Raw genomic sequence first — 13,460 nt, forward strand, 5'->3', positions numbered from 1 at the left:
TTGATAAGCAGAAAATTCAAAAAGAATGTTTTAGGAGGTATAAACACAGAATAGGAATGAGCAAAGTTAGTGCTAGAGCTAAGTATCTCTATATGAATAGGCAAGAATATAGGGCAATAAGGAATGATTAAAGGATTAGATCAAGAAACTGACTTCAGGTGTCTGGGGATAATTAAATACCAGTTTGCCAATTTCTACAGTTTTTACAACTGTTTGAACTTTGACTACATGGAAAAAGTCTCTACTTCAATTCTACTCCAAGATGAACTAAAATTGAGTTATATAATATTACACAGGCTTATTTCATAATATGAACATTCCTATCTAACAAAATATAACACAAGGAATGTCATTTTAGAAAGATTTATTTTGATCCATTTCTGTAAGTTTCCCCAGAATGAATACGTTACCATTTAATATGAGTACTTCTCTACAATGTAGTTACTTTTATCAGTAATTAATAATCTTCAGAATCTTCACTCAAAAAACAATGATCTGTTGGTCTCCAATCCCTCAGGTTCAAAAGAAGAGAGATTCGACTAACATAACATGAAAAGGGAAAGAAGAGGGGCACCTGGGTGGCTCAGTAGACTTCGGCTCAGGTCATGATCTCACGGTTCGTGGGTTCGAGCCTTGCGTCGGGCTCTGTACTGACAGCCAGCTCAGAGCCTGCACCCTCTTTCAGATTCTGTGTTTCCCTCTCTCTCTGACCCTCCCCTGCTCGCTTGTTCTCTCTCTCTCACAGAAATAAATATTAAAAAAAAAAAAGGGAAAGAAGAGGTTAGCTAAATAGAATTTCTAGACAATGAAAGCTGCCCCATATTAGAACAAATGAAAACAGCACCAGCTCCTTCTCTGAAGTTATTTAAATTCAATTAAATAGGAATTTCTGGTTTAATAGTGTTCCTGCCTAAAGAGTCTTTTATAAAGACTAGTACTGTAATAGGGTATGGCAGTAGGGATTTAAACTGTCCAACGGACATTGCAAAACCCAACCTCTCCCAAATCCTGCTACTTAACAGCAGGGATCTAAAGGAATAAATAGATTTCCAGCTGCTGAGAGAAAATGTCTTACTAAAAGCAAAGTAAAATTCTCATTAATGAAAAATCAACCATGAAGACAAGAATTGTCTCATAATCTCTGGAAATAGCCAAATTCATTTTGGGTTAATGCAGATTTAACAAAAACAGAGGAAGAGAACAGAGCAAAACAGTTCCCTTTGCCAGTAGCTGGGGGAAATACCTATCAGGGAGATCACAAATAACAATGCTTTTAATCCACAGAGCCAAAAGAAATATGAACTCTACTCGGTGAACAGTACCAGGAAAACGCTCTTCTAGATAAATTCTCCCTCTCACCATCAAGCCAGCGTATCCTATCTTGTTCAACACAGATATGATAGGCCGTAACTTGAATTTTCCAAGATCAAAATCAATGGGTAATCCAAACCCTATTTTTTCTGATGAGATAATCTCTAAAATCACAGTCCTCACAGGCATTTATTCAAAGCCAGCATTGAGCTTCTGTATCAGGCACCAGGAATACAAAAACCACTAAAACAGTCTCTACCCTCACAGAGCTTAATCCATGCACCTTGCCTCATCTTAAACCCCAAAGCTCTCGCCTTAAAATACCTTCTTAGATGGGTCCTGTTCTCAGTCAAAAAGCACTAAAGGTCCTTTAGTTACTGTAATAGAAGCTAATGAATACACACACAAATCATACGTCTTATGTTGGCTCCAAAAGGAGAGAAGACAACACCCCTCCCCAAGTCGAATATGACAATAAACTTAGCCTAGACTACAAAGAAGCAGGGAACGAGACAAGCAATAGAGGGGTCCAAGCGCAGAACACACTAGAAGAAGGAATGTGACAGCTGTACCACATCGCGTTCAAACAACGCTACAAAGAGCCTGCTACTAAGCCGCCTTTAGTTCCACGCTGCAGGGAAAAGGAAGAAAAGAGAGAGACTGCCCACTCTTGAACCAACTATTCGCGGTCTCCTACCTAGTCCACTCTCACTAGACTAGAGCGCCAGTCACTGTTTGATAGGATCTGGGCCTGCCAGCCAACAACTGTCACATGGCCACTGTAATGGAGAGGTTAACAGTCCCCCACAGGAGAGTGAGGAAAAACAAGAAAGAATGGAAAGAACTCTTTAAATGTTTATAAACGAGTTAATATAATCGACCCCCGAGGCACGGAGGAGAAGTGAAGTTTGGAAAAGGTGGTACCTCAACGCTCACTGGAAGCCTGCAGGGCCCCTCGGCGACCCCCGTCTGACCTCCCGCCCCGCCAGAGTCCACACACTCACCGCGCACACAGAGCAGCGACATGGCCGAGGCGCTGGCGAGCCGCCGCCGCCCCCCAGCCGCGCCGCGGCACCCGGCAGCTCCCTCTTTCCTCTCAGCAGGTGCCGCGGCTGCTCCCGCTAGCGGCCCCACAGCTCTGACCTCTCCTCATGGTCCCCCGTGGCAGGCAGCGTCCCGCCGCTCCCTTGGACCCGCTTCAATTCTCAACGTCTGACTGGGCTCCCGATAACTGGGAGTACCGGCGAGCAGGCAGGAGACTGGGCGCGGCACCACGGCGCCATCGCTAGGAAGCAGGAGCTACCGGGACTCTCTCCCACCCCGCCTTCGCCCCACCGGGATGCCGGCGAGCGCCTGGAAGAAGCCTACCCGTGGCGCTCCGCCTCCCAGCCAATCAACTGACGCCTAGTCCGCCGACCCCTCCTCCCATAGACCCGTAAGAGGTGGGGTTTCCTTCCGCTTTCCTTACGTGCAAGAAGGCAGCTCCGCCCACTAATAAGGCTTGGAACTGAGAGGGCAGGGCTTCCCCTCACCTGTGTGAGGAAGTTAACTGAAAACCTCTGCAACTCCAACCTGGGCAGAGCTCCCACCGAAGAAGATGCTTACAGCCCGTGAACACCTACTTGTGATAATTTTACAAGATCGTAACAGAGGGCAAGCAAGTTTTAATTGCCAATTACAGCGAAAGAAGGAAGGAAAGAAAGAACTGACCGAGCATAAAGTAAAATGTTTGGAGACTTCAGTTCTGTTTGTTTATTTTTGAGAGAGAGAAAGAGAGAGCAAGTGGAGGAGGGTCAAAGTGGAATCCAAAGTGGGCTCTGCGCTGACAGCAGCAAGCCCTATTTGGGGCTCCAACTCATCAACTACAAGATCATGACCTGAGCCAAAACCAATAGTGGGAAACTTAACCAAGCCACCCAGGCACCCCTTAGAAACATCAGTTCTTATCAAGATCTTTTTTTCCTTTTAAGTTTATTTTTTTAAGGTTTCCATTTTTAAATGTTTTATTTATTTCTGAGAGAGAGACAGAGAGAGAGAGAGAGAGAGCAGGAGAAGGTTAGAGAGAGAGGGAGACACAGAATCTGAAGCAGGCTCCAGGCTCTGAGCTAGCTGTCAGCACAGAGCTCAACGGGAGGCTCGAACCCACGAACCGTGAGATCATGAGCTGAGCTGAAGTCGAACGTTTACCCGACTGAGCTACACAGGCACACCTAAGTTTATTTATTTTGAGAGAGAACGCACAAGCAGAGGGTGAAGGAGAGAGAGAGAGAGAGAGAGAGAATCCCAAGCAGGCTCCTCATCATCAGTACAGAGCCCCATACAGGACTTAAACGCACTAACCATGAGATCATAACCTGAGCCAAAATCAAAAGTTGGTTGTTTAACCACCTGAGGCACTCATGTGTTGCTAGACCTTTCTTTCTGCATACCATTTGTATCCCCAATGTCTGTAATAGTACTTGGTATATAAAAATCAGTCCGTAATATTTACTGAATGAAGGATAGAGGGAAGATTGGCATTTTAAGCTACGACTTCTGGTAAGATGACATATGCATATGTGAGGAAGTGAAAAAGACCAGACCAGAAAACACAAAGACACATAGTATAATGTACAGATGCAACATCCCTTCCATGCCACAATTCTGATTCAGTTGGTTTGGGATAAATCTCAAACTATTTTTTTAAAGCTCCTCAGGTAGTTCTAATGTGATGCCAAGGCTGAGCGCCGTTAGAGGACATGCTTTTCAAGGTCTCATTAGCCCAGCTCAGGTTTCAGCGAGGTTTCAGGCCGCAAGCTCTTGGCCCCATAGAATTCTGCCTGCAAGACCCAGGGACAGTCTGTCAATCTAACAGGGTCTTTGCCCTCCAAAAACAAATCTACTATCAGATTTTTCTCACTGGAATAGTTGCCATGAGAAAGTGACACTCCAACTGCTATAGTAAGAGCCCAAAGAAGAAGACTTGATCTTTCCAGTGCTCATCCAAATTTGGAGCAATAATCCTGAGGAAGATTTTGACCAGGGTAACTCAGCCAGCCCAGTCAACAGAGATGCTGACCCTAAAAATAATGGGCATTCTCTGGGCTGCTGGAGGTTGAACTACCTAGCTATTTAGCCCATCTGCCCTTTATAAAATTGTGAAGAGCATGAGCTTTAAAGCCAGTCAGATCCACCTGGTATATTATCTATTGTCATGTAATAAACTACTCCAAACTGTACTGGCTTAAACAACATATATTATGGTTTCTGTGGGTCAAGAATCTGAGTAGGGCACGATTGGATCCTCTGGTTCAGACTGCTATCAAAGTGCCAGCTTGACTGCAATAAGATCCACTATCAAGCTCACTAGTGATTGTTAGCAGGACTCAGTTTCTCCTCGGCTACTGGACTGAAAGCCTCAATTCCTTATTAGCTATTAGTTGGTCTCAGTTCCTTGTCATTTGACCTCGCCAACATGGCTGCTTGTTTCATCAAAGCATTCAAACTGAGAAGGCAATAGAGTCTGTTAGCAAGATGGAAGTCACAGTCATTTTTTAAATTTTGTTAATGTTTAATTATTTATTTGTTGAGAAAGAGAGTGTGAGCAGGGGAGGGTCAGAGAGAGAGGGAGACACAGACTCCGAAGCAGTCTCCAGGTTTTGAGCTGTCAGCACAGAGCTAGATGCAGGGCTTGAACTCACAAACCACGAAATCATGACTGGAGCTGAAATTGAACGTTTACCCGACTGAGCCACCCAGGCACCCCAGAAGTCATAGTCTTTTTAACATAATCACAGAAGTGACTTCCCCTAATTTTTGCTGTATTCTATTCATCAGAAACAAGTCACATTTGAGGGAAGAGGATTACACAAGGAAATGAGTACCACCAGGAGCTACCTCATTGGCGCAGCCATCTTTGGGGGGACCATCTTAGAAATCTACATACCATACCTGGATTTGAGTCTTAGCTCTGATATTTGTGACCTTGGGCAAGCTACATGGCCTCAATTTCCCAAAGAATAATGGTAGTAACTACTTTATAAAATGATTTTGAGATTTAAATGAGGAACTGCATTTAAATTACCTGATGCATGTCTAATACATATTTGTTATTACTTGGGCTGTGGACACATAGAGAGGAATGTGGCTGGGAGGTAAAGAGAATGTAAGCAGAGCAAGAGTCACGGTCTATAGTTTGTGATGTAAGCTCGGAGGCATCCCAGTTTCAAGTTCAGAGGAAAAAGGCAATGAGGTCTTCTTGCCCTCTAGGCACTTGACCAGGACCATCTATACTCATCAGCAAGGTATAAGTGAGTTTCAGAAGCAACTCAAACATGAATAGAAAGCCAATCTTCCACGCCCTGAAGTCTTCATTAGTGTTTCCAAGTACAGTATTTGAAAGTTCTTCAGCATTTGGAGTTCACACTTGTGTTTAGCTGGTGGATAACTGAGAGCTAATATTCTGAAATCTAGTAAATGAGAAGGAAGGTGAGAGGGATCAAAGAAAGTAGGTAATGAAGAGAACCTAAGAATCTCAAGAGGGTAAGACCAAAACACCCAGATTTGGCATGGTTGCTGCCTTTTTGGGAGCCCTCAGGCAGGAAGAGAAGGGGACTGGTTAAGAACCCTGATGCAGGGGAACCCTCCACCAACTTTATGACTATCTTTATGCTATTCTCCAAAGCCATTAAAAGTTTACTCTTCCTAAAAAAAAAAAAGTTTACTCTTTCTGCAAGTTCCTTATCCCTTATGAAATGTCTCCCAATGCTTCCATAGAGAAATTTAATATAAACAACTAAATTAACAAATATTTATTAAGTATCTTTTAGGTCAGTCTTAATAAAAGGAAAAAGTAAACAAAGCACAATTACTATCCTTAAATAGTTTATAAGGTGATAGGAAAGGTTTGTGAAAGAATAAGGAACTAAACTAGGGTAGTAAGTATGGAACTGAGGGGAAAGAAAAGGGACAATCCCTTTCACACTTCCTTAGTGTTAAGGAACTACTGTGATAGAATTTGACACACAATGACTATGAATACGGTAGAGAATATCCTTTCTTTAGTAGCAAATCATTGAATGAGAAGACAGCCGGGAGAGAGGGAGATAGTTTTAAAGTCAGGTTGACTGGAAGGATTATGCTACAGTTTACTGATAGATAAGAAATCAAGGATGCATAGGTTCTGGGGAAAGACGTTTCTTTTTGAACATGTACATTAAGTTTGAGATTGTATGGTATATTCTTACAAATATATGCATTAGACAGATGATGTGGAATTGAACCCTAAGCAAGCAGTCCAAGCTAGAGGCAGATTTCAATCAATAAAAATGTAACTACTTTAATCTCCATTTTCTAAAAAGAAAATGAAGCAAAACTGGAATGCAACCCAGCTGTATCTTTCACCAGAGCTCAAGCAGTTAGCCACAATGCTATATTGGTCCTCAATATAGAGGAATAGAGGAATTCGGCAGAAGCTATGGAAGGAATCAAGATAGGCTTCACAAGAGAAGTAGCATGTGGAGGAGATGGATCTCAAAGTATGGAAAACTGAACATGCAAATATGGAAGATGGGGTATTTCATATACAGAGATTAAGTTGTGTGAACAAATCAGGAAATGGAAACATTGAACCTGTACAGGCATTTAGGAGTAAGGGGCAAAGAGTCTGAGAGTTGGAGCTCTATGGTTGTCAATATACTATTGCAATAGGGAAAATAGTCTAATACAAACTGAATTCATCCTCAATTTGGACAGAGGAAACTGGACATTTTAAAGGGAGAATGGAGTGGCACCTGGGTAGCTCAGTTGGTTGAGCATCCAACTTTGGCTCAGGTCCTGATCTCACAGTTCATGAGTTCTAGACCCACATTGGACTCATTGCTGTCAGCACAGACCCTGCTTTGGATCCTCTGTCCTCTTCTCTCTCTGCTCCTCCCCTACTTGAGCTCTCTCTCAAAAATAAATAAAACATTTAAAAACTAAATTTAAAAAAATAAAGGGAAAGTGAAGTAATAGGGTGGAAGTTCATGAGGGGGAGCTCAGAAGAGTCAGAGAAGTTATAAATTCCAAAGCAGCAAACCTAGAGTAGAAATGTTATTCCCATGCTTAAAATCCATGGCTTAGCCTGGCATATTTGGGGGGGGGGGTTGTTTTGTTTTTTGTTTTTGTTTTTTTAAAGATTTTATTTTTAAGTAATCTCTACACCCAAAATTGGGCTCAAACACAATGCTTATATCACGAGTCACATGCTCTTCTGAGTCAGCCAGGCACCTCTAGCTGGTTCATACTGTCAAATGAATAAAATTCCACGGTGGAAATATATTCCATGAAAATAATTAAAATAAATGGAGGAAATCTGTGCAAAAAGATATTTGAGCAGGATTATCTAAGTAGTGAAATCTGAAAATCAGAATGCCAAACAATTCAATGAACTCCAATAAGTCAGTTTATTCATTACTATCAAGTAATTACTTAATATTTATGAATAACACTGTAATCTTATACAAATTGATAAATATCAGAAGAGGAGGCCATACAAGAGATATAGGTGTTGGGGCGCCTGGGTGGCTTAGTCGATTAAGCGTCCGACTTTCGCTTAGGTCATGATCTCGCGGTTCGTGGGTTCGAGCCCCGCGTCGGGCTCTGTGCTGACTGCCAGCTCGGAGCCTGGAGCCTGTTTCAGAGTCTGTGTCTTCCTCTCTCTCGGACCCTCCCCTGCTCATGCTGTCTCTCTCTCTCTCCTAGAAATAAATAAAAAAAAACATTAAAAAAAAAAAAAGAGATATAGGTGTTAATGCATTCAAGAAAAGTTTACTGAGCATCTACCAAGTACTATACATAGTGCTACAGGTACAAAGAGGAACAAGACATTCCTTCAAAGAAAGCAGTCTGGGGATAAACAGACTGTGAAAAGTACTATCATCATAGTTAAGAGGAAGAGTGGGTTGTTTGCACATGTAACCTGGAGGTTTCAGAATTGTTTAAATAATAAGTTGGGTGGTGGGGAACTTAGCAAACATATAACCTTCATGAGGGAAGCGATGTGTGTTTCTCTCTATTGGAAAAATTATCCAAGATTTGCAAATAAGCAAAAAAAATTACTGGGTATACTTGCAGTTTTCAATTGGGCACTATCTAGAGCAGATACCAGCAAACTTCCTTTATTAAGGACCATACAGTAAATATTTAGGTTTTAGGCCCAAAAAAAGCAAAATTGAAGCTATTCTATAGGTACATGTATAACAAGAGAGAAAATAAATTTCCACAAGTTTTTAATTGGTGACATTCAAACTAAACCAACAATAATTGAATACAAGTTTTTGGTACTATAGGTCTACTAATGAGAATGATAAAATTATTTTGGGGAGTATATATTTTGCTTAGTTGGGGTTCAAAGTATTATCAGAATCATTTGTAAATGTTCAACTATTAATGGTGATCTGTAGTGAGATTTTATGTATCTCATCTGTTTTTTCTTTTTTTTTTTAAATGTTTTTTAGGGGTGCTTGGGTGGCTCAGTCAGTTGAGCATCCGACTTCGGCTCAGGTCATGATCTCATGGTTCATGGGTTCGAGCCCCTTGTCGGGCTCTATGCTGACAGCTAGCTCAAAGCCTGGAGCCTGCTTCAGATTCTGTATCTCCCTCTCTCTGACCCTCCCCTGCTCACACTGTCTCTCTCTCTCTCTCTCTCTCTCTCTCTCTCTCTCTCTCTCTCAGCCACCCACACACCCCTGTCATCTGTTTTTTCACACAGATAACAACTGTCAAATACTGGTATCGGTCCATGAGCATGTGATTCATTTAAGCATATTCAGTGCTTGGAAAGCATCTTAAAAACTTTTTTTGTGTTTATTTATTTTTTTTTTATTTCTAGGAGAGAGAGAGAGAGAGAGAGAGAGAGAGAGAGACAGCATGAGCAGGGGAGGGTCAGAGAGAGAGGGAGTCACAGACTGAAACAGGCTCCAGGCTCTGAGCTGGCAGTCAGCACAGAGCCCAACGCGGGGCTCGAACCCACGAACCGCGAGATCATGACCTAAGCGAAAGTCGGACGCTTAACCGACTAAGCCACCCAGGCGCCCCTGTGTTTATTTATTTTTGAGACAGAGAGAGACAAACATGAGCAGAGGAGGGGCAGAGAGAGAGAGACACAGAATTCGAAACAGGCTCTGAGCTGTCAGCACAGAGCCCAATATGGGGCTGGAACCCACGAACTGTGAGATCATGACCTGAGCTGAAGTCAGACACTCAATCCACTGAGCCACCCAGGCTCAGATGTAAAAGATCTGTATGCTGACTGCATACATATATATATACACATACATATATATGCATAAACTATATGTACAGAGAGAAACTATATAAAACTTATGAAGGAAATTGAAGAAGACACAAAGAAATGGAAAAGCATTCCATGCTCATGGATCAGAAGAATAAATATTGTTAAAATGTCAATACTACCCAAAGCAATCTACACATTCAAAGCAATCCCAATCAAAATTGCACCAGCATTCTTGTCAAAACTAGAAGCATTCTTCTCAAAACTATCCTAAAATTCGTATGGATCCACAAAAGACCCCAAATAGCCAAAGTAATATTGAAGAAGAAAACCAAAATGGGAGGTATCACCATCCCAGACTTTAGCCTCTACTACAAAGCCATAATCATCAAGACAGTATGGTATTGGCACAAAAACAGACACATAGACCCATGCAATAGGATAGAGAACTCAGAATTGGACCCACAAATGTATGGCTAACTAATCTTTGACAAAGCAGGAAAGAATATCTAATGGAAACAAGACAGTCTCTTTAGCAAATGGTACTGGGATAACTGGACAGCAATATGCAGAAAAATGCAACTGGACCACTTTCTTATACCATACAGAAAAATAAACTTAAAATGGATGAAAGACCTAAATGTGAGACAGGAAATCATCAAAACCCTAGAGGAGAAAGCAGGCAACAACCACTTTGACCTCAACCGCAGCAATTTCTTACTTGACACGTCTCCAAAGGCAAGGGAATTAAAAGCAAAAATGAATAATTAGGTTCATAAATGAATTATGTCATTGCAAATGACATATCAGATAAAAGGCTAGTAACCAAAATCAATAAAGAACTTACCAAACTCAACACCTGAAAAATAAATTATCCAGAGAAGAAATGGGCAGAAGACATGGACACTTTTCCAAAGAAGACATCCAGATGGCCAACAGACACATGAAACGATGCTCAAGTCATTCATCATCAGGGAAATGCAAATCAAAACCACACCGAGATACCATCTCACACTGGTCACAGTGGCTAAAATGAACAACTCAGGAAACAACAGATGCTGGTGAGGATGTGGAGAAAGGGGAACCCTCTTGCATTGTTGGTGGGAATGTAAGCTTGTGCAACCCCTCTGGAAAACAGTGTGGAGGTTCCTCAAAAAATTAACAATAGAACTCCCCTATGACCCAGCAGTAGCACTGCTAGGAATTTATCCAAAGGATACAGGAGTGCTGAGGTATAGGGGCATCAGTCCATCAACTGATGAAGGGATGGAGAAGATGTGGTTTATATATACAATGGAATACTACTTGGCAATGAGAAAGAATGAAATCTGACCATTTGCAGCAACATGGATGGAACTGAAAGGTATGCCAAATGAAATAAGTCAGTCAGAGAAAGACAGATATGTTTTCACTCATATGTGAAACTTGAGAAACTGAACAGAAGACCATGGGGGAAGTGGATGGGAAAAAAATAGTCACAAACAGAGAGGGAGGGAAGCAAACCATAAGAGACCCTTAAATACAGAAAACAAACTGGGGTGGGTGTGGAAATGAGTGATGGGCATTGAGGACGGCACTTGTTGGGATGAGCACTGGGTGTTGTATGTAAGCGATGAACAATGGGAATCTACCCTCAAAACCAAGAGCACACTGTACACACTGTAAGTTAACTAATTTGACAATAAATTATATTTTAAAAAAATAAATTATTCGCACTAGTAAAAAAATACATGAATATGCACTATTAAAAGATAAAATAATTGAATGAAAAGTCTAAAAAATTATTTATTTTTGAGAGAGAGAGAGAGAGACAGTGAACATGAGTGGGGGAGGGGCAGAGAGGAGGGAGGGAGACACAGAATCCAAAGCAGGCTCCAGGCTCTGAGCCCATGAACAAGGAGATCATGACCTGAGCTGAAATCGGATGCTCAACCAACAGAGCCACCCAGGTGCCCCTAAAGAAATTTAATTTGTCAATATATTGTCCTTATGAAGAGCCTAAGTAACATCATTTTGAAATTAAGGCCTCCATTAAGAGCAACCTCGGGCTGCACGTAGCCCCAGTTCCTCAGATTGCTCAAGGCTAAAGCCATCCTTGGACTGCCCTCAGATCAGCTAATCAAAAAACATTCCTGTGGTCTGAGTCAAGGCTGGGAACTGTAGACAGTTATTCTATACAAACTAGCCAATTTCTCACTGCTTGCCTGAACCCCTTTGGGTGGGCCCTTTGAACTCACCTCATAATTGGTCATTTTCAAAGGATTCTCAAAAGTCATGATTGGGTCCCACCAAAAGTAATGAACACTTCACAGATACTAAATGGTCAAAACCGTCACCATGGGTACTGTACAATTATGACTGGTGCTTATGTGATGATGCTATACGTACAACGTGTGCACTGTAACACCTCCGTCCCTTACCCCATAAAAACCCTACTCACTATTGTTCGGGGCTTCACCCAGCTGCCACTACACTGGTAGGCGGGTGAGCCCCTGCTCGAGCTTGTAATAAAGACCCTTTTGTACTTGCATCAGTGTCGGCTCCTTGGTAGTCTCTGGGGACTCGCGAATCAGGGTACAACACTTACAAAAAGGGCACTCCCTTCAGGATTAGGGTTTTATTTATTTATTTATTTATTTTTTGTACCAGACTCTTTACTTTTTTTTCTTAGTTTATTGTCAAGTTGGTTTATATATAACACCCAGTGCTCATCCACACAAGTGCCCTCCCCCATGCCCATCACCCCCCTTCCCCTCTTCCCCCACTCCCATCAGCCCTCAGTTTGTTCTCAGCATTCAAGAGTCTCTCATGGTTTGTCTCCCTCCCTCTCCTCCACTATTTTTCCCCTTCTTCTCCCCCATGGTCCTCCGTTAACTTCCTCCTAATCCTCCTATATGTGCAAACATATGGTATCTGTCCTTCTCTGCCTGACTTATTTCGTTCAACATAACACCCTCTAGTTCCATCCATGTTGCTACACATGGCCAGATTTCATTCTTTCTCATTGCCAAGTAGATTCCATTGTATATATAAATCACATCTTCTCCATCCATTCATCTGTTGATGGACATTTAGGCTCTTTCCATGATTTGGCTATTGTTGCGAGTGCTGCTGTGAACATTGGGGTACCTGTGCCCCTATGCATCAGGACTCCTGTATCCTTTGGATAAATTCCTAGCAGTGCTACTGCTGGGTCATAAGGGAGTTTTATTGTTAATTTTTTGAGGAACCTCCACACTGTTTTCCAGATGGGTTGCACAAGCTTACATTCCCACCAACAGTGTAGGAGGGTGCCCGTTTCTCCACATCCTCGCCAGCATCTAGAGTTCTCTGATTTGCTCATTTTAGCCACTCTGACTGGCGTGAGGTGGTATCTCAGTGTGGTTTTGATTTGTATTTCCCTGATGATGAGGGACGCTGAGCATCGTTTCATGTGTCTGTTGGCCATCTGGATGTCCTCTTTGGAGAAGTGTCTGTTCATATCTTCTGCCCATTTCTTCACTGGATTATTTGTTTTTCGGGTGTGGAGTTTGATGAGTTCATTATAGATATTGGATACTAGCCCTTTATCTGATATGTCATTTGCAACTAATTTTTCCCATTTCATCAGTTGCCTTTTAGTTTTATTGATTGTTTCCTTTCCCATGCAGAAGCTTTTTATCTTGATTAGGTCCCAGTAGTTCATTTTTGCTCTTGCCCTTGCCTTTGGGAATGTGTCGAGTAAGAAATTGCTGCAGTTGAGGTCAAGGAGGTTGTTGCCTGCTTTCTCCTCTAGGGTTTTGATGGTTTCCTGTCTCACGTTCAGGTCCTTTATCCGTTTTGAGTTTATTTTTGTGTATGGTGTGAGAAAATGATCTAGTTTCATTCTTCTGCATGTTGCTGTCCAGTTCTCCCA

General features: G+C 42.0%; 1 protein-coding gene across 3 annotated transcripts in view; it reads right to left on the bottom strand.

The window, feature by feature from the left end:
- UNC13B (unc-13 homolog B) overlaps positions 1–2,628 on the bottom strand; it is a 215,387-nt gene extending 212,759 nt beyond the window's left edge. For all 3 annotated transcript variants that reach the window (XM_077756252.1, XM_077756251.1, XM_077756253.1), the window contains exon 1: positions 2,316–2,628. In XM_077756252.1, the coding sequence (XP_077612378.1) occupies positions 2,316–2,337 (22 nt within the window). In that variant the 5' untranslated portion in view covers positions 2,338–2,628. The remainder of the gene's footprint in view (positions 1–2,315) is intronic.
- Positions 2,629–13,460: the final 10,832 nt, after the last annotated feature.

Source organism: Crocuta crocuta, unplaced genomic scaffold, assembly GCF_008692635.1.
Source record: "Crocuta crocuta isolate KB4526 unplaced genomic scaffold, BGI_CrCroc_1.0 scaffold431, whole genome shotgun sequence".
Lineage (NCBI taxonomy): Eukaryota > Metazoa > Chordata > Mammalia > Carnivora > Hyaenidae > Crocuta > Crocuta crocuta.